General features: G+C 51.9%; 1 protein-coding gene across 1 annotated transcript in view; it reads right to left on the bottom strand.

Moving 5' to 3' along the window:
* TUNAR (transmembrane neural differentiation associated intracellular calcium regulator) overlaps positions 1 to 18,957 on the bottom strand; it is a 47,291-nt gene extending 28,334 nt beyond the window's left edge. The window contains exons 1-2 of the mRNA XM_081047262.1: positions 18,419 to 18,957; positions 17,818 to 18,144 (exon numbers count right to left, since the gene is read on the bottom strand). Coding sequence (XP_080903388.1) covers positions 17,818 to 17,829 — 12 coding nt within the window. The 5' untranslated portion in view covers positions 17,830 to 18,144; positions 18,419 to 18,957. The remainder of the gene's footprint in view (positions 1 to 17,817; positions 18,145 to 18,418) is intronic.
* Positions 18,958 to 19,365: the final 408 nt, after the last annotated feature.

Below are 19,365 nucleotides of genomic sequence, written 5' to 3'. Positions count from 1 at the left end.
ATGAGAACTCTGCATGAGGATGTTTCGGGTCCAAGCCCTCCCGTGTCCACAGCGTCTAGACCAGGGGCGTCCAAACTTTTGTCAATGTTTTTTACCTGGGGCCATATGCGGTAAAATACACGAACAGCCGGGCCACTCACTCGAGGTGAAGTACGTATTGCCTCACCTGGTTTATTTAAGTCAACGAAATATATTTTTGGAATTTGCTGTGGGCCAATTAACAATGGATCGCGGGCCGCCGTTGGCCCGCAGGCTGCAGTTTGGACACCCCTGCTCTAGACCTTCCTGCACATCATTGTAGCCCATCTGAGGTTGCTGAGGGGCCAGCAGGCTCCTCCTTAAGGTCTCTGGAAGCTCTGCCATGGTGCGAGGAGAAGCAGCCAACTTGTGGAGGCCCTTGTTTTACAGGCAGGCCTTAGGGATTTGCAAAAAATGTGGAAGCCTAACCACCTCAGACTCACAGCTCAGCACCTGTAGGTCACAGGTTGGGTCCCAAAGCTCCCTCCTCAGCCGACTGGGAACGGTTTATACCAAGAAAAAAGGAATGTTTCAATGAGCAGGACTCTTGCCAGAGGCCATGCAAGCCCTGTCTGTCTCCACGACCCGCACCCCGATCCTTGCAAAGCTAGAATGAACCTCTCTCTTCCTCCCCTGCTGTCTGGCTGCCCTGGGTCACAGCATGCTCGGCTCCAACAGGGCATGACTTCGTCTAATTTGTCTAATTCATTCAGGGGTCCCAACCCCTTGCACAGAAGTGGCACGTAGCTTGTGTTCAACAAGAGCTTGTTAACAGGAACTGCAACTGCCTCAGCCCCAAGGAGAGGGATTCTGACAAAATGGCATTTGTTTCACAAAAGGGGACCTAGGCCAAGGAATGAGCTCTTGTCCCACAAACGCCCTCACAGCCACTGACCCAGCTCGGGACCTTCCGGCACCCGTTGCCCCTCTTTCCTTTCCCTGAAATCTGCCCTTTCTCTGAGTTGAGAAGTCTGTTCACCCAAACGTGGCAGAATCTGCTTTTCACTGTGAATCAAGAGTCACGAGGGTATCTGTGTGCCAGGCACTGCCAGACCCATCACATACATCACGCCTGCAGGGCTGCCCATCACTCGGCCCCTCAGCAATGATGAACGAGGTCCCACAAGGCAGGCAAGCGCCCAGTCACAGAGCCGCAAGCCTGGTGGTATGTCTTTGCTCTGGGTGCAGGGCCAATGGGGAGCTTTTAAAACTACTTGTGCCCAGGCCCTACCTCAGACCAGCTGAATCATAATGCAAAACAAGGGAGCCCAGGCATCAGCATTTTTCAGTATTCTCATATGCAGCAGAGGTTGGCAATTCCAGCACTCAGCACAGCCTCGGGGGTGAGTCTTGTCTTCTTAACTGCAGACCTACTATGTACCGGGTACTCTGCTGGAGGAAACCCGTGGTCTTTCAAAAGCAGCCCCTGTCCTTAGGGAGCATTCAGGTAGCTTTGGGAATCAGGGCCACACACAGGGGTGAGGACAGATGGAACCCTCAGAGCTGTGAGGAATTAGCTGAGGACTGCCCCTTCCCTGCTGGCCCTAGCCACTTGGGATTCTTCTTTGCTGCAAACTTTTCCTTAAAGGACCAGGCAGCCAATATTTGCAGGTGTGTCTGTTCCCAAGACCTTGAAATTCCCTTTCTTCCCAGCTGCCTTCTGGGCTACCAACAGGACGAACTGCCCCTTCCAAGCTCCCCTGCTGTTTCCTACCCCTTCCACTGTCCCCCTCCTCCTCTTGGGTCTCCTCTAGTCCTTGGCAGAAGACCCCTAACAGAACTCCCTAGGGGGTCCCTGTGCCCCTCTGGTCTCCTCTAGTGAGAAAGTGTTCCCACCCCCCGGGGCCACAGTCGCTGATGACTGGATAGATCTAGAACGGAATTCCTATTTCCACTTTCTCTTTTAAATGCAATAAGTTTTTCCAGGGGGCCACCCTCCTGGTTCAAACTCACCCCTTTCCTATGAGCTGTTCCCACTGGGGCCGGATTACCCATCCCCGTGGCCACCCCAGAGAATGAGGTGCCATCTTTTCTCTGTTCTGCAATCAAGTCTGCTTCTTCCTCCTGAACCATCCCCCAGATTAGAACCAGAGCTGGCGTTCCCGAGGACATGGTTTTAATTAACATACATGATCTCATCAGCTCCCCCCACAGCCTTGCAGGATGCTTAGAAAGTGAAGAGACTCACCCAGGGGCATCTCAGAGTCACCAAGCACCAGCCACGTGGCGACTGCATCTGCAAACACGTGGCAGCTGCTATGCATGCGAAACAGTGTGGGAAGACAGGGGTGGCCAAATGTCCCCTCCCTATTGGTGTGTGGGGAAAAGAACCAGACCAACTTGAGGGTCTAAGCCCTGTGCCAGTTCCCCAAACACACTGCCCCTTGGTGGCCCTGAAGTTAGGACAATCCCCTGACCGAGCAATGTGCCAGGTGCTCTCCACAGAGCCCTCAGGAAGGACGCCACCGCCAGCTACAGGCCGCCTGCTCCCCAGAACACGCTATGTGCCCAAGCCACCACCCACTCACTGCATCCAGGCTTTGGCAGCCTTCCAAACAGATGCCACAGAGGCACAACCTGTCCCCGCGAGCTCCAAGCTGGCAGCAGTTGACTCCACACCTATCGCGGCACAGGGGCTGCAGGACACAGGGACCCACTGGGGGCATGTGCAAGCGACAGGTAGGACGCCCATGGGCCGGACAGCACCGACTACTCACAGGGCCTTCTGACTGAAAGCACTGCCCACCAGGGAGCCACCTCTCCCCCCAGCAGTCTCTCAGCGTAATGGGTTGAATAGTGCCCCCCCCCAAGATATTTTCCATCCTCACCACTGGTACCTGTAACTTTATTTGGGTCTTTACAGACATGGTCAAGTTAAGATGAGGTCATACTGGATTAGGGTAGACCTTGATTCCAATGACCAGTGTCCTCACAAGACAAAGAAGAGAGCGATTTGGGAGCAGAGACACAGAGTAGGCACACAGGGAAAGAGCCAGGTGACGACAGAGCAGAGGCTGGAGTGATGCAGCCACAAGTCCAGGAACGCTCAGGACAGCTGGCCACCACCAGAAGCTGGAAGAGATAAGGAAGGACCCTCCCCTAGAGGCTTCAGGGGGAGCCGGGCCCTGCCAACACCTTGCTTTGGACTTCTGGCCTGCAGAACATGTCTTTGTTGTTTGAAGCCACCCAGCTTGTGGTACTGTTACAGTGGCCCCAGGGAACTAAGCACTCAGCAAGGACACGTGACAACAGAGCCGAGCCCAGAAGCCCCTCGTCCCCAGCCACGCGTGTTGTGCATAATTAGGGCTGTGAACGAGGTATGACGTCCTTGTGGTTAGGACTTGGCAGAAGAGACCCTGCTCCATCTGTGAGACCAGGGTGCTCTCCCTTGGCAGCCGAGCCCTCCCTTATCCGTCATTTTGGGACATAAGGCCTGCCCATCTCCCCACAGAGCTGCCACCCCGACGGTGTCCGTGAAAGGGCTTTAGGAACAAAACTCCACGAACGAGTCAGTCTTGTGGAAGAGGGTGGAAGTTATTCTAAAAGCCAGTGGTTTTCTCCAAGAAAGGAATCAACGTTTAAAGTCTACATGACTCTCACGGCCGCCCCAGAAGATGCAGCTTCCAAACCAGAATGTGTATTCAGAAATCAGTCCATTTGAACGTATCTGCATATGCCGTACGTTTGCTCTGCGGAAGAGTGTTTGCCAGCACAAATTTCTAATTTGCAAATGTTGGTCCGGCCTTCATGTTGTCAGAAGGGCTAGCGTTTTCAATCACAGACGGGATCGTGTTGTTCCCCTGTTCCCCAACCTGCCTGGCTCCCCAGTCCTCCGTCCATGCCTCTGTGTCTTTCCCCCATCCTCACTCCCAGTGCTTCCTTTTCTCCTCTGGCCGACATCTCCTTCCTGTTCTTTAAGGCCTAAATTAACATCCTTTCGGGGAAATCCTGAGCCCCTCCGTTACAGCCCAAACAGCTTGTCCATTTTGCTAGTAGCCTACCCATCTCACAGGCTTGTCTCTGTTAGAGAGGGGACCCCACCCATCTCCCTCACCAAAAAGGACCCTTTTCTTGGAGTCAACAACCTGGAATCCATCCCACTCCTCCTCTTGCTATCTGTGCCACCTTGGACAAGGCACGTGACCTCTCAGCCCCGTCCTCTCCACTTCACGTGGTGGGCGCAGTAACAGTGGCCTGCAGGAGTCAGAGGAGTCAATAGTGCACGCCAGGCTCTGAGCCAGGAGCTCAGGTCAGCTCTTCCTGCTGCCCTAGTGTCGTCATTATTGTTAAGTGACTTCTCTGGGTTCCTCAATGCCCATGGGTCTCCAATTTGGGGCTATGGCCAAAGTCTTCCTTATCTTTGGCCAAATGAAAAATCCAAGAATACACATTGATTGATTAATTCAACTTAATTAAATGAATTACTTACAAATAATGAAGTTTTGAAAATTCTAATATTAGGGTTTTCCTGTTTTTCTGATTTATCAGCTGATGGTGGTAGCAGATGGTGGCATATTGAAATTTGGCCATCTCATGCCAATTCCTCAATGAAACAAACGTCCTCACCTATGTACCTCAGAAGGCTGGCAACTGCAACCCCAAACCACAAAACGGTTTTGAGAGAAGGTATAGTGAAGGTGCCACTTCTTTCTCCCACCGCTGCACACCTTTCCTGGGGAACTGTCCCAAAGATAGCCAAGGAGAGGCAGCTCTCCTTTCCATGGGACCTTACCCGCCCAGCCAGAGACCAGAGGGACCCCCACCTAAGCCAGGTCACTCACTCCTCTCCTGGGCATCTAGACCCAAGGAGATAGGGTGAGTTGTGAGGTCAAGCAGATGTAGGGCTGACGCTGCTATTCTGGGGTGACCATCATTTGGCCATGTGCTCAGAGGTATAGGAAGAGAAAGCCAAAGCTGAGAGATGGGGGTGGAGGGTCGGGGGAGGTGCCAGATGGTCAGACCTGGGGCTCCAGACAGAGAGGCAGGGAAACAGCCTGGTTGCTGCTCATGATTTTTCAGTGATCATTTCTTCTTCGTGAAGCCAGACTGACTTCTGGCTTTGGTTTCCACAAAATGCTGATTCTTTATGAAAAATCTCCCATTGCTTATAATAATTCATGGGTCTATGCCTCTAAGTTCCATGAGGACAGAGACCCGGTAAATCTTATTGGCACAGAGCAATTGCTCAATAAGAAGTTTCTAGATGGACGAGAGGGTGCTGATGAGCTGGCTGGAGGTGTCTGATTCTTGCCACCCTGTGTGCTAACCAAGACGCACGACCTCAGGCGGCAGCCCCGAAAGAAACCATCTCTGCACTGCCACCTCTGTAAAGCGTTCATGGAAACGAGAAGTGAGGACCTTCGGGGGTTCTGTTTTTAGAGACAAACCAGAAACCAAACAGGGTGACTGCTCATGAGAAGAAGTCTTTGCTGAAGTCCCTTATCATGAGATAGGCCTTCCCCGTGAAGGGCCAGAACAGCGAGGAGACCCAGCGCCACTGGGAACATTCTGTTCCAGCTTCAGTACTGGCCCAGGGAATACAGACGAGCAACTGGGGGTTCAGTCCAGGGGAGCAGGGTGGCCTGCAAAGAGGGGACCAGCATCAAGAGTAGAGCAGTGCAGGCAAGGGGGGGAGAGGAGAGGGGTAAAGGAGGGAGAGGAGGTCGGAGGGGAAGCCCGGGTGGGGGGGGCGGTACTGCAGGTGTGATTCCATTACATACAGCAGACACAGTGCCCAGAACCCACGAAAATGTTTTCACTTCTTTCAAAATGAGAAGGAAAACAATGAACTTTCACTTAGAAGAGACTGTTTTAATATGTAGTATTAAAATGTGCATCTTTATATCAACTCAGTCACAAGATATCATTTCTGATACTTTTTAATGGAGGAAGGGGCCCACGGAGGCAAAGTGCCTGGGGCCCCAGAAAATGAGAACATGGCCCTGGTGAAGGGGAGGGAGGTGAGGGAGGGCAAGAGCAGGTTAGAGGAGTGGCTAAGCCACGGAGCAGACACCTGGCTTTGCTTGCTTCTTCGGGGAAGCTGCCTGAAAGTGAACGGGGAGGAGCACAGGTGTTTATGGAGCTCTGATTTCTGCAGGGAACATAAGGCCCCTCAGTGTTTAAAAATGCCAGAGGAATGCCAGGGTGAGCTCGGGATCTGACCGCCTGGGTCACACCTCATTCTACCACTTTCCCTTGTCTACCCTGTGTAAGTCACCTAAGCTCTTCCTGGTGGCTTAAAATGTGCTGAAAATTCTTCGATGTTCCTTCCATCTACATGGGCTCCAATGTGGGCCACCTTAGTGACTCGCTTCTATGGAAGGGAATATGCAATGTGACCTTTCGCAATTTTCGAGGCTCGGCCATACCAGGAGATAGATAGACACGCACACCTGCCCTGCTTACTCTTTCTTGGGACACACGCATCACAGCCCTGAGCCACAGGGGAGGAGGTCCAGCTAGCCTGGCTCATTACGTTGGAGGAACCACATGGAGAGATCCAAGGAGCCCCAGCTGTGCCAGCCTCCCCATTCCCCAAGGCCGCGTGCATCTTCCCAGCCCAAGGGGCCAAACAGGCGAGGGAGGAAGCCTTCCAGATGATCCTAGCCCCGGCCACAGTCCGACTGCCACCTCACTTGACGTCTCCAGCAGAACCACCTAGCTGAGCCCAGGCAGCCCCTGGACTCGTGAACAAAATAAAGGATGACTAGTGTTTGAAGCCACCATTTGGAGGTATTTCACACGCAGCAATAAATATTCGCAGTCTTAGTTTCCTCATCTGTAAAATGGGTATAATAAAAGTAACTACTCAATCGACCTGTTGCTCAGATTAAACGAAATAGTCCATGGGAAATACTTCTTTAGCACAGGTTCTCCACCCAAAATAAGCACTTAGTATATAAAAGCTATGGCTATCTTTAACTGCTATTGTTATGGCCATTGTATAGAAGAGACACAGGGCTTGCAAAGACTAAATTGTCCAAAAATCACACAGTGAATGAGATGCTCCACAGATTGACCCTGAGAATAGTTTCAAATAAGGCACACATAGCCTCCGGAAGCAGCTGTGACAGCCATCAGAATCTCGTGGAAGAACTGCCATTCCACTCTGGGAGGTACTAGGTCCCTGACCAGAAAAACAAAAGCGACTGAGGTCAGACACTCGAGATGTCTTCACAATAATCTCCACATGGCACTCACACAGTTTCCAAAAATGTTTAGCATCCCATCCCACGAGGACCGTTTTCATAGCTCTGCTCTTCTCTTTCATTAAAAGAAGAGTAAATAAGGTGGTGAAACCTGTGAAATTTGCCAGCAGGCAGATTACTTCTGTCCTGAAATGCAATGACATATGGGTCTCTCAAGGTTGTTTATCTAATACATATATTTACCAAGTGTGCAGGTGATAACCTGGGAAAGTTTGCAAATAATTCCTTCACACTGAGTAGGGCTGTGACGGTACATTTTATGAATGGGAACTGTACTTGCATATCTGCCTAATAAAGCCTGGAAGGTTTCACTGTTGTGAAGTCAGCCAACAGGATTGCCAGCAGCGTCGCACGCATTTGGGAGCACCCACTTAAGAAGGAGAATAAAGAGCCAGAAGAGCCAGGTCTTTCCAGAAACTCAGCTGAGTTACCTTCCAGACTACACCACACCCCTCACTCAGCTGCTGAGAGGCAACTACCCAAGCTGAGCAAGTTCTGTCCATGGGGCTGAGATCCAGGGAACAGACAGTTGAAAGAAAGAGGCCGAGACGTATAATAACTAGCTTTGGGCTACACTCGGGTATTTGAAAGCCAGGGCGACAGGCTTTTCCGAGACAACTTATGGGGCTTTTCATGATATCCAGAGCTCCAAAAAGAGACCCCAGCCTCATTTCTTTCCATGCCTAGATCTTGAGAACCATTCTGATTTGCTGTGATATGCTCTCTCCTTGCATTAAAAATCCACACAAGCTTTCACAACCAAAGGAGCAACCAAAGGGCCAGAGACGCAGGGTCATGCCCAGCCCCTTCTAACTCTGGTTACCCAGGACCCTAGCTCTGGGGCTGGCTTCCAAGAGAAAAGGCAAAGGAACAAGGAGAAAGCCACATCCTCCATGCCTGGTTGGTGGCAAGGCGGTGTGAGTACAAACAGTCCATTTCCACATGGACTTCTGCCAACATGGCATGGCCAGCCTCAGAGGTCATGACCGACTCCAGACGATTTGATGCCCCACTCAGCTATTAGCCCACTATTCCACCGTGGGCCTGTTGCGTCATCTCTCTGGGCCTCAGTTTGTTGGCCTGTAGAAGGGGCCAATGAGTGGGTAGAGCTGCATTCCTTTCTCTGGCTTCCATTCCAATGTGGTGAACTCCCCAACAGGCAGCAGTTCTTCAAACTGCTGGGGGTGCATTGCCCTTGGCATAATTTGGCAGTCAACCAGGCCTGAAGAAGGCTCTTTGCTAGGGCCAAACTCCCCAGAAACAGCTAAGAATTTGCCCACTGGCCTGTGGAACATGCTTTTTTCCCCTTCTTTCTCTCTTCCCCTTAGCAGTGTGAAGGTAGAGATCAAAGACAGAGGTGGCATAACCTCTAATAACCCTTGGGGCAGTCTTCCTCAGGTCCCATGTACTCTGCCAGCTCTGCAACAGTCACCTGCTCTGCCAAGCATTTTAATTTCAAAGCAAATGGTCACAGAGAGGTAAACATTTTGGTTGCTGACACTGACCCCCTTTCCCGCCCATTAAGGCTGTTGGGAGAAGCTCAGGGAAGCTGGCCGGCGAATGCATGCCCTGGATTTTCTCAGCTGTGGATGTAGGTCTGGAAGCATTGTTTTTAGGCCAGGAGCAGCCTGAATGCGTTTGCAGAGGCACAGGGAGACCCACGGCTCGGTGAATCAAGCTGGGACACTGCCCGCTCCATTTCCTATTGGCCGGAGTCCATGATGGCTGGGCAGCCAGCGCCAGAGCCAGCGGCTACCTCGCTCCCCCCTCACGGTCCTAGGAGGGTCAGTGGAGCTGGGACTGGGCAGCAGTGCCTGGAGATCATTCGACAGATACAAACAAGAGGAACCAGCCTGATCAGAGAAACAAGGCCGGGAGGTCCTACCCAGACAGTCCAGCTCCCTCCTGCACAGCACATTTTCCTGAACACTTCACACATCTTCTCTATACTATAGAAGTTATAGGGGAAGCATGAAACAGGACTGTCCCTTTACAACCAGCACCCTCACTCAACCACCTCCCATGGCTCTCCATCACCCTAAGACATGGCACAACCTTACCCTGGCATTCAAGACTCCCTCCCATCAGGCAGGACAGATAAACCCGCTTCCACAGATAGACTCCATGGTGCTACAACAACACCTGCTTACCTGTGTCCGGTATCCACCCTCTGCTTTGCTCATACTTTCACTCCTTCCTGGAACGCCTTTCCCCCTAGTCTCTGCTTGACAAATTCCTAACTCATCTCTCAAGGCTCATGTCAAATGCCTCCGACCTCCCTCATCCAAACCCATCTTTCCAACCTCTGCCTTCTCAGGGCACATCAAGCACTCTAATTAGCTACAGGTAGTTACATAACATGTTCCCCCGCCATCCGAGTCCACTGAAACGTCTTGTTTCCCTCGTCCTCCACACCACCCCGCCTGACAGCCTCTCAGCGAAGGTGTCCGCTGCAGAAATCTGCATGAAGACCAACGCTGAGTGAAAATGCTTCCCTCCATAACCTTCAAGGAGGAGCACCCTCAATGGGCAGGACCCAGAATGGTCTGAGTTTTCGTGGCCTTTCTCATGCTGATATACTACAGAGCCGGGTAGGGTCAGGAAACCCAAACAAGCACCGTGTACGGACCACAGCTCGTCTACCAAACTCCTTATCTCTTCTACACCTACACCCAGTTAGCACTCAGCTCGCCGCGGAGATAGATCTTACGTGATGGTCCTTCTCTCCATCCTGCTCGCCACGCGATCAGTATTTCTAAGTGCAGTTTGCTTAACCCAGGCCCAGGAGAGCTCTGATAAACTGCCCAGAGCTCCTCTTCCTCAGTGGGAGAAGGTAGAGGCTAGAGCACTGCCGTCCAGGCCTCTGTTCCATCCGTATGAGAGCACGTGTGAGAGATGAAACCAAGCAGATTCTCTCCTTCAGGGGCCTGGAACAGTGCCTGGACATCACTGGTGCTCTGCAAACGCTTGTGGAGGAGGAGAGAGAAAGGGGGATGGCCGGAGCATTGGGATTCTCAGTGGCTGAAGAACCTTTGCAGCCCACGGGTGGGGAGGACGTTCAGCTTATTTCTACAAACTTCCTCCGGAAGAGATGTCTAGACCCACGTTGACAATCCAGCCCAGTAATGAGTTACCCTACAAGGTGGTACCCAGAGTGAAAGGGTTGCTCCTGAAACAACTTGTACTGTGCTGGAGGGCCTGGAAGCTGAGATTTGCCCCAGCGAGCTTAAGAGCAACTATTCCCATCTGTCTGTACGAGCTGTCAAAGCACTGGTGGGACAGAAAACGGCAGCTCCTCGGGGCTGTTCCCCACCCTCCAGTCACCCTGCCTTGTCCGTCTCCAGGCCCCAAGGGCTCTCACAGAGTGAACGCCTGGCAGCTGTGTGGGTTTTGGGACCAGCACGGAAATCAGTGGGGCTAGAAGGGGAGAAGCAAGGAGGCAGGAAAGGTGGTCAGACTCAGGGCCAGACTGTGCAGGGCCCTAGAGGCCTTCAGAAAGTCACTGACCATTGCTCCTGAGGAGAGGGGGAGACTGGGGAGCTCTGAGCAGAGGGGTGTCGTGGGCCTTTCCAAGGCTCCGTCCAGGTGCCCGCTGGAAACAGGGTAGAGGGCAGAGAGGAAGCAGAAAGAGCAGTTAGGAGAGAGGTGGTGGCCTGGGTGGCACGGTGATGGGTGGAGGTGCAGAGAGTGGCCAGCGTGGAGGGGGGCATATTCTGAGTACTTGGGAGCAGGCAACAGCATGCTCAGTTTGCTGTGACAATCAGTGGTTCTCGAATTTCAGAGATGAGAATTACTGGGGAGAGTGTTAGAAAGACAGACTCTAGGCCTCTAACCTGGAGGTTCTGATTCAACAGGTCTGCAACGAGGCCCAGGAATCTGTATTTTAGTAAATTCACACGATGCTGTCCCAGAAGCAGTCCTCAGATCACACCTAGAAATAAACACTGCAATGGCCTAATCCTTGCACGTGACAGCCAGGGAAACCAATGGAGGACAAGAGTGGGGTGTCAGCTTGTCCCTACACCTAGGTGAGATGAGAGAGAAGGTGGCAGAGCTGACAAACAAGGCCTTTGGCTCCCAGCCTGGGGTCTCCCCACCAGCCTCTTTTGTCCATTGCAGCAGCCAAGTTCTCCAGATTTTTAATGGACCCTTAAAGGGGCAGTGGGTGGCATCCCAGGTTCATGGGAGCAGGAGCCATGTATGGACACACTGCACCTATCGTTTGCCCACTACTGTAGCCCCGATCCCTAGCAGTGCCTAGAACAGAATTGGTGGTCCGTATATTTTTGCTCAACTGTTGAAAACCAATCCCTGTCAAAGGAAGATGGATGGGAGTGGATCCCGGGGATAAGGCAGGACCGGAGGAAGGTACACCCCGGATGGAGATGGCTCCATGCCTGGACAGGTGGATGGAACAGTGTCCAAAACTCCACAGGAATGTTCTGGAGCAGCTCTGAGGACAACTAGCCCTTGTGTAGAAGAAGCATCAGCATCTACAGGGAATTTTCGGACTGATGCAATGTTGATCTTGTTGGTAAAACCAACTGAGGAAGGTCTCAACGTTCCCCTTTAGAAACCAAGTATATTTTTCCACTCTTGGGTCCCATATAGAAGACACTGGGTGTGGGCTTCCATTTCCACCTTCAGGTCTTAACATGGCACAGCTGGGCTTATGTTTTTAGAAGTATTCAATAACTCCCTCTTAGCAAGTTAGCAGGAACTGTATGCATTCATAAATCATTTTGTTTGTGCATTCACTCTCAAAGCACATTCGCTTTACTTAAAGACACACATAATTGTTGATAGCAATCATTAAAAGATGATTGTCATTACCATCCATTTTTCTATATTAAAAGGAATTTAAAAAGTAAAATAAAATTTAAAATAAAATAAAATAAAATAAAAGGAATAAAAAATCTTTGGGGAGGGAGTCACGTCAAGGCCAATACGAACTTGAATGGTTTATTGGTGGCAGAATGAAGTGGGGTGTCGGTCAGGACCCCAGACTGTATTAGCACATATAGGCTGAAAACCTGGGATGATGGGAACATGAGAGGCACTGGGCATTCCCAATTTGCTCTTCAGAGTCGGGATGCTAAATGAGGTACACACAGCAGTTCACCGCAGATTACTAAGAAACTGAACCGGCTGGGAATACATCAGCCCTCCCAAACACCACTATCTGACCTTGTGATTCAGGTTTCAATGCTCCTCTGCGGAAGCATTTAGCCTGGCAAATACCAAGACACACCACTCTTAGTCCAGCAGGAGGGCTTGCAAAGGTGGAGGCTTTTAACCCCGTGTTAACTACCATCTCTCCTTGTCATAAGCCACACAAGAAAACAGCATGAAAACATTCTTAAATCACATTCTGTGATTCTTGATGGTGGGAATGGATAGTAAATCATTTCTCCTTAAACCGTGTCCAAATAACTGCTCACAGTAAGGACAAAACCGAGGCCATGATTTCACTGCCTTCTTGCCTCTACCCACCTCCCACACCTCTGTATGGCTACTTTTGCATTTTCTGCCATCCAACAGCCATAGGTACTGGAAACCTGGCCCAGGGCTGAAGCTACTGGGCAGCTGCTCTCCCAAGATTTGGGGACAAAACTGTACAAACTCTATGGGTCTCAGTGGGGACATGCAAAGTTATTTTTGATTCACCAAATCAAAAACCTGTGCTGGCTGCTAGGGTGTTTTGGTATTTTTAGAGATGAGAGATGAATCACAATTGAATTTTCTCCAAGTCATCCTCTCTGCTCTTTCTTGTTAATCACCTATCACTAAACTTGAAGCTCTTGGCATATAAGCAATCTAGTAATCCACGACAGGTGGAGAGAGGGTCCTGCTTGTTAAGATATCACTTACATGTCATGGGCAAGGCCAGCATCTGGGCTGGGGGGATTTGAAACTGCCGGCCGGGAGAACCAGCTTGAGTGTCATTACGAGAATGGGACGACGGGTGACTTCAGCAACGTCCCTTTACTCTCTGCAAATGGTGTGTTGCAAACAGAATTCTGGACTGTTTGGTCCTGGATGACACCCATCCAGATGTGTAGCCTATCAGTAAAGAACAGCAGCAGCAGCCGTGCTAAGGTGGGTGGGCTTCTGAAGGCCCTACGACACGTCTGGTAGGACGGCATCTCTGTTCGGTGACTTGGAACGTTCTTCAAAACCTACATTTCCTCCTAAGTCCTAGAAATTCTTAAGAGCTGTAGGTGAATCTTTGAGTTCTTGAATATGTCCCTCTGACTTCCTTCTCTAGCTTGTTATTTTGAGGAGGATTGACTCCTGTGGCCTCCTGGAGGAGGAGTCATGCTCTTTCCAAAACCTTCTGTTATATAACTTTTATTCTGTGGCCCTTTTCAAGATGTGCAGGTTAGCAAAGCCTTCTAGAACATTCCACATGCCAGCTTGTGATCACGTCCCAAGAGACATGGGACCTAATGGAGTTATTTTAGCTTCCCCCAAAGCACTACCAACACTAACCCTTTTTGGGTATCAGATATCTTTGGAATCTAATACATTTGACATAGAGTCAAAAGAAATCCCCATGAATTCAGAAATCTGTCGATAGCCAGATCTGTACGTTACCCACGTCAAATCTGCATACTTTCTTGTGGCTGTGGTGTTACTTAGAAATCTGGGATGGAGGACACACTCTGGTTGCCAGACACACTGCAGCAGCAGTGGAAACGAGGCGTGCGTGGGGTGATTAAAACATTAGAAGAGTGCATTTGAAATCGTGCTTGGTTCTTCCATTCAATAACTGTGGGACTTTGAGCAACACACTTCTGCTCTTTGAGCCTGGGTTTCCCATCTAGAACATGGGGTTAACAATCTCTACTTGGCAGTCACGAGCACAAAATGTTTAAGGAGTAGAGGCTCCTCTCTCCCACCATTTCCTCTCTGCCCTCCTTATCCGACAGTGACTGCAGCTTCGCTAGGAAACCTCACCCCCGACAACAGAATACTTAAATGTTACAAGAAGCCTGAACAGAGAACCCAGCAAAAATACCACTGCCAAATCTATGAGTGTCTCACTGTTTTTCAGCTTCAGCTGAGTTCAAGGCTCTAATTAAAGTACTTTCCGTTTTCAAAACAACTGCAAACAGTAATTACATACTTCCCCTCTTTACCTTCCAGGAACAGCCTGAGATGAGGCAAAACCTCCAAGTCCCCTAGACCTGGAGCGCTACAGCTAGATTGCCAAATTCCTCCTACCCCATTGACCCACATTACATCATGGCTCCTGGGGCTCCTGCCACATGGACCCTACGGGGTCACAGTTCATCCTAGCCCTCTCAGACGTATGCTGAACCTCCATGGTGCAAGGAACTTCCCCTGATGGGGAAGCTGGCACAATCGCCTTTAATATGGAAGTTGTATCGTCACGCATTCAGAGTCCACACAGAGGGCCATAAGTAGCATCTTTTATAATGACCCGTTCCTTACTGTTTATATGGATGTCTAATTGGAAATGTTATGTAACCTTAGAGTACGGAGCATTCTGCAGCTATTAATAACCAGCTGCATCCAAAGTCTGAGGACTCTTTGAGCTCAGAATTGGATGGGATCGCCTGGTACGAACTTACACACATGCACGTAGACAGAGACGCATGCAAACATACGCACTCGTTGCATATATGTAAATTGAGACCTAGAGAATGGGAATAACTTGTGCTAGGTTGCAAAGCCAATTAACAACAGAGTCAGGAATAACTCCCACTCAGGTTTCCTGGCCTCTGGAGGATGGTATTTTCCTTGGTACCCCCCATAGGTGCCTCTGTACACCCTTAACATTGCACAAATGCCATAGCACTCGAACTGGGGTGTCACAGTGCTGGGCAAGTAAGTTCCCATCAAAAGAGTTTATGTCCTAGATTTTCGAGTCAGAAATGGGAGGCCAACAAGGGCGCCGTCTTGTACTGTTTATTTGTCATACCCATCTTGTTCTCCCAAAAGAAATCTAAGGCACCAAAAACGTATGTTAACACGAGGCCATTATATGGATGGTGTGGAAGAGCTCAGCTTTTGAGATCTTCCAGAAAAGAAGTGAGTTTAAGCAAAGCAATATTAAAACGGGAGAATGTATTCTTGACTGCACATGTTCACGCCGGGGCAAAGGGTGGATAAATGGGAGAGAACTGATGAATTACAAACTAGATATCAGGAGTGGGAGTAATATTTTACTGTGCAATCTGGCTTTGGGTATCAGTAGTATGATACATGGCATAAAAACCTTCCTTTCCTAATTACATTATCATTTTCAAAAGTAAGTTAATGAAGATTGTTTCTCTGCATTCATTTTTATTCAAAGCCTCACCAGTTCGTCATGAGCAGCTGAAACATACAAGGCTGGGAGATTAATATGCCCACACAAGATGCATTACTTGCCCTGCGCAGACCCTATGAGCTTGTCAAAGTGAAAGCTTTGCTCAGGTTTTGTGAATTTCAATCAGTCACCAAACCAGCAGGGAGCTTCGTTTCTGGGGAAGAAAGTGAGACATGCCCATTACCTTTGGGATCCAGCAACACTTTAAAAGGTTCATGAATCCACATCCTGAAAAGACCTGTGACAACCCCATTCAGGGCCCATAGGTCAAGTTGATGGATTTAGTTGTAATCAACAGGCAAAAACTAAGACAGGGTCTAAAGATCCTTGTGGCTCACCTTTCTTGTCACAGTCCCTCTGTCCCTGCTTAGCCAAGTGTCACCTATCACTAATATAACCAGCAAACAACCGAGTGGGGAGAGCCTAAAAGTCACTTTATTTATGTGCCCTAATTGTTTAAGTGAGAAGGTTTTACCTATTCAACTACAATGGATTCTGTCTGTAAGAGATAGGCAGGCTCACCAGCCTGTCGCTTTGTAGCCGGCTGGACATCGGGCTGATACATTGGATTTCATCAGTTCTTAGGGGCAATGTCATCTCTCCAGATGAAATGCCTCACCTATCACATAACCCCAATCTGGCACCATGGGACATTTTATAGCCACCATGCTTTAATAGATAATCTACCAAAGCACTGCTTAGACTGTATCTCCTTTGGGTGAATCTTGCAGCTCTTTCCCCCTCACATCCTCTTCTTGGAAATCAACAACCTATTCAGTGCAGAGCTATCAGTTCAGATGTATGTGTCTGATCAGCTCACACAGCCCAGGCCTGTAATCCACGTTTCTCCCACTCGTAGAATTGTTTAGTTGGAAGGGATCTGAGAGGTCTTCCAGTCTGACTCTGCTCCTTTTATGAACAGGGAAACTGAGGCCCCTTATTGCTAAGAGACTTTCCCTGCACTGACACCAACACTGTACAAGTTGTGCAGACAACCAAGCCCAACACTTGGTGACTCAACCGATTAGACAAGCCGTTCAGATCAGAATCAAATGCTTCCGTGGGGCTTCCCCCCTCAGGACTGACCTAAATGCACTTAGCAAAGAGTTAAAAGCTGCAAACCAGAGAACTGGGGGGGCAAACAGAAAGCCTCCCGTCTACACTGACACACCCTCCCGTTTTCTTCTGGGCTGTGTGAGGAACGACTGCCATGGAGGGTTGGCAAATGGGAACCAAGATAAAATTTCCGGCAGGGTCGGCTCCTGCCCAGTGGCCATCTGGGATCAGTCCCTGCGCCTGTTAAATAACCATCTCCAAGACTTACACAACCAGGGGCAGGTAGCCTCGGCGTGCCCTCACCTCACAGAAAGGCTTGGGACGTGGTTCTGAGGCTGAACATGTGCTGGGCACACACAGCCCGGAAGGGGCACATGGGAGGAACTGAACACTGCTTTCCCCTTCCCTTCCGAGGCCTGGGAGAATCAGGATCCCAGAAGAGACACGACCCAGGGGAACATATTATGAACAGAAGTAGCTTTACACTTATAGCCCACTTTAGGGGTCAGCAGACACTTGATGGAGGGATGGACCAAAAATGCTACCAGCCATTTATTTCATCTCAGCAGATACTCATCGCACAGGTATTTCCACACATACATGCACTAACTCCTGAAGGAAGCAGTTAGTAGAAGAAATGGGACAGGTGTGTGTGCTACCAAGGGGTCAGCTTGGTGGAGAAGTAGAAAGGGTACCCTGGGTTCCCATCCTGGTCTCCCATTTCCTGACCTTGTGACCTTGATTAAGTCATTCAACCAACCTCTCTGGGCCTCAGTTTCCAAATCTGAGCCATGGAAGGAAGAAACCTACTTCCTCGAGTGGTTTTGAGGCACGCTAGCCAGCAGAGCCTGGACCTTCATTTCATGGCTCCTGCACATGAGTCGTCCCCTGCACCCCAAGGCACACACACAAATGAGTCTGAACCCGGGACGCACATATCCTCATCTAGACCACACAGGTCTCCTGCCTGCGTGTCAAGACTGCATCTGCTTCCCCCATGGCGGAGGAAAGCACCGGGTCTCCAAGGGGTCCAGGCAGTTCAGCCTCCAGGCAGGGTTTGGGGAATAGGGGAATACAAGGGTTCAATGGGAAGCCCAGAGGCTTCCCGGCTCTGGGTGGGGGCCGGGGAGGGGGCCCGGAGGCGGCCTCCCGGCAGTGAGAAGGGGCTTTGTTCCCGAGGCCGAGGGCCTGTCTTACCGAGCAGCGCATCCGGAGGCGGGCGGGGGGCGCGCGGGGCACGCAGCAGAGCCACAGCCCGGCCCGGGCCCGGGGCGCTGGAGCCGGAGGAAGGCAAGGAGGAGGAGGAGCAGGAGAAAAATGAGGCTGCAGCTAGCTCCTGCCTCATTCTCCCGGGCAGCGCCGACCGGCTGGCCACCGCCGGCTGGGGCTGGCCGCGGGGCGCAGGACCCCGTTCACGCCGCTCATGTCCCCGTCAGCCGCTGGCGAGGTGTGCGCGCAGCCGAGTCGTCTCCGGGAGGCGCCCCGGGGCTCCTCATGCCCCGCGTGGGGGCTCGGCGGGAGGACCTCGGGGAGGGAGCGCGGAGGGAAAGAGAAAGGTAGAACGTGAGAGCGCGGAGGGCTGCGCCCCGCGGGGGCCGGGGACGCCGAGCGACTAGCAGGACCGCGCCGCCCCACCCACCACGCCACTGCGCCCTGCGCTGCGCGCCCAGCGGGGCGCGGAGCCCCAGAAACTTTAGCACATGTCCGGTCCGGCAGCCGTGCTGGCGGAAGCTGCCCCACTCATTGCGCGCCCCCTGTTCCCGCCCCGCCCCAGCCCTGGCCCCAGAGCGCAGCTCACCAGCAACGCTGGAGACCCAGGCGGTGGGGCGCTCACCCGGCCTCGCAGAACAGAGCGCACCAGCAGGGAAGGAGGAAGGGGCTGGCGGCGTCGGGGTCCCTGCACGGGAGGGGCACCCCGGCGGCTGCGATCCCGAAGGTTAAGTCATCCCAGGAGGGGGCTGCGTGCCAACCGGGGTCTGCAGGCGCGGAGGGAAGAGGGTCCCTGCGTCCCACCGCGCCGCTGCTGACGCCTCGCGCGGGCTTCCCCGGCCCCGGGTCTGCGGAGCCAGCCCTGTTACCTAGCGACTCGCTCCGGGGAGCCCACGCTGACGCGCGCGACGAGTGGGGCTGCGGCAGCCGAGGGGAGGGGGAGCTTCTGAGTGGGGAGGGCAGGCGGCTGCGGCCAGAGCTCCTCCCTTTGCCTCCTCCCGGCGCTGGGGAGGGGACCCAGGGAAGACGTGGCCTCAGCCTGGCCCTGAAGAATCGGGGGTCCGCGCTGGGCGGGAGCGGATATGGGAAGGCGTGGAGGTGCTCCTTCCCCCCTCCCTGGAGATGCAGCAGCAGGTGGTGGCGAAGTGGCCGGTGGAGGCCAGGCACCCACAGACACGGAGATGGGCCCGGCCCGGGCGAGAGCGTGGAGAATGTGGCTGTGGGCGCGTGGGTGTGTGGCACGCTCCCACCCACGTGCTGTACATGGGGACCTGAGGACGCAGGTGCAGGAGGAGCCTCATCCTTCCTCTGCTCTCCCTCCCTCCTTCCTGGACATTTTGCTCCTGCGCTGACTGTCTCTTCATCATGGAAGCACAGGTCTCCCAGTTCCCTTCGCTGAGCTCCTCCTACCTTTCTGAGAACAGAAAGAAGACCTGGGCGTTTGCGGGCAGCTATGTGGTGATCAAACCAATTCTCTCGGCGGCTCCTACCCACCCCACCCCTGTGTCCAGTTGCCCCCCTTTGGGGCCCGGGAAT

Source organism: Rhinolophus hipposideros (assembly GCF_964194185.1).
Source record: "Rhinolophus hipposideros genome assembly, chromosome: 5".
Lineage (NCBI taxonomy): Eukaryota > Metazoa > Chordata > Mammalia > Chiroptera > Rhinolophidae > Rhinolophus > Rhinolophus hipposideros.
Note: the sequence above shows the minus strand (reverse complement) of the source record. Positions and strands in the feature narration are given on the sequence as shown.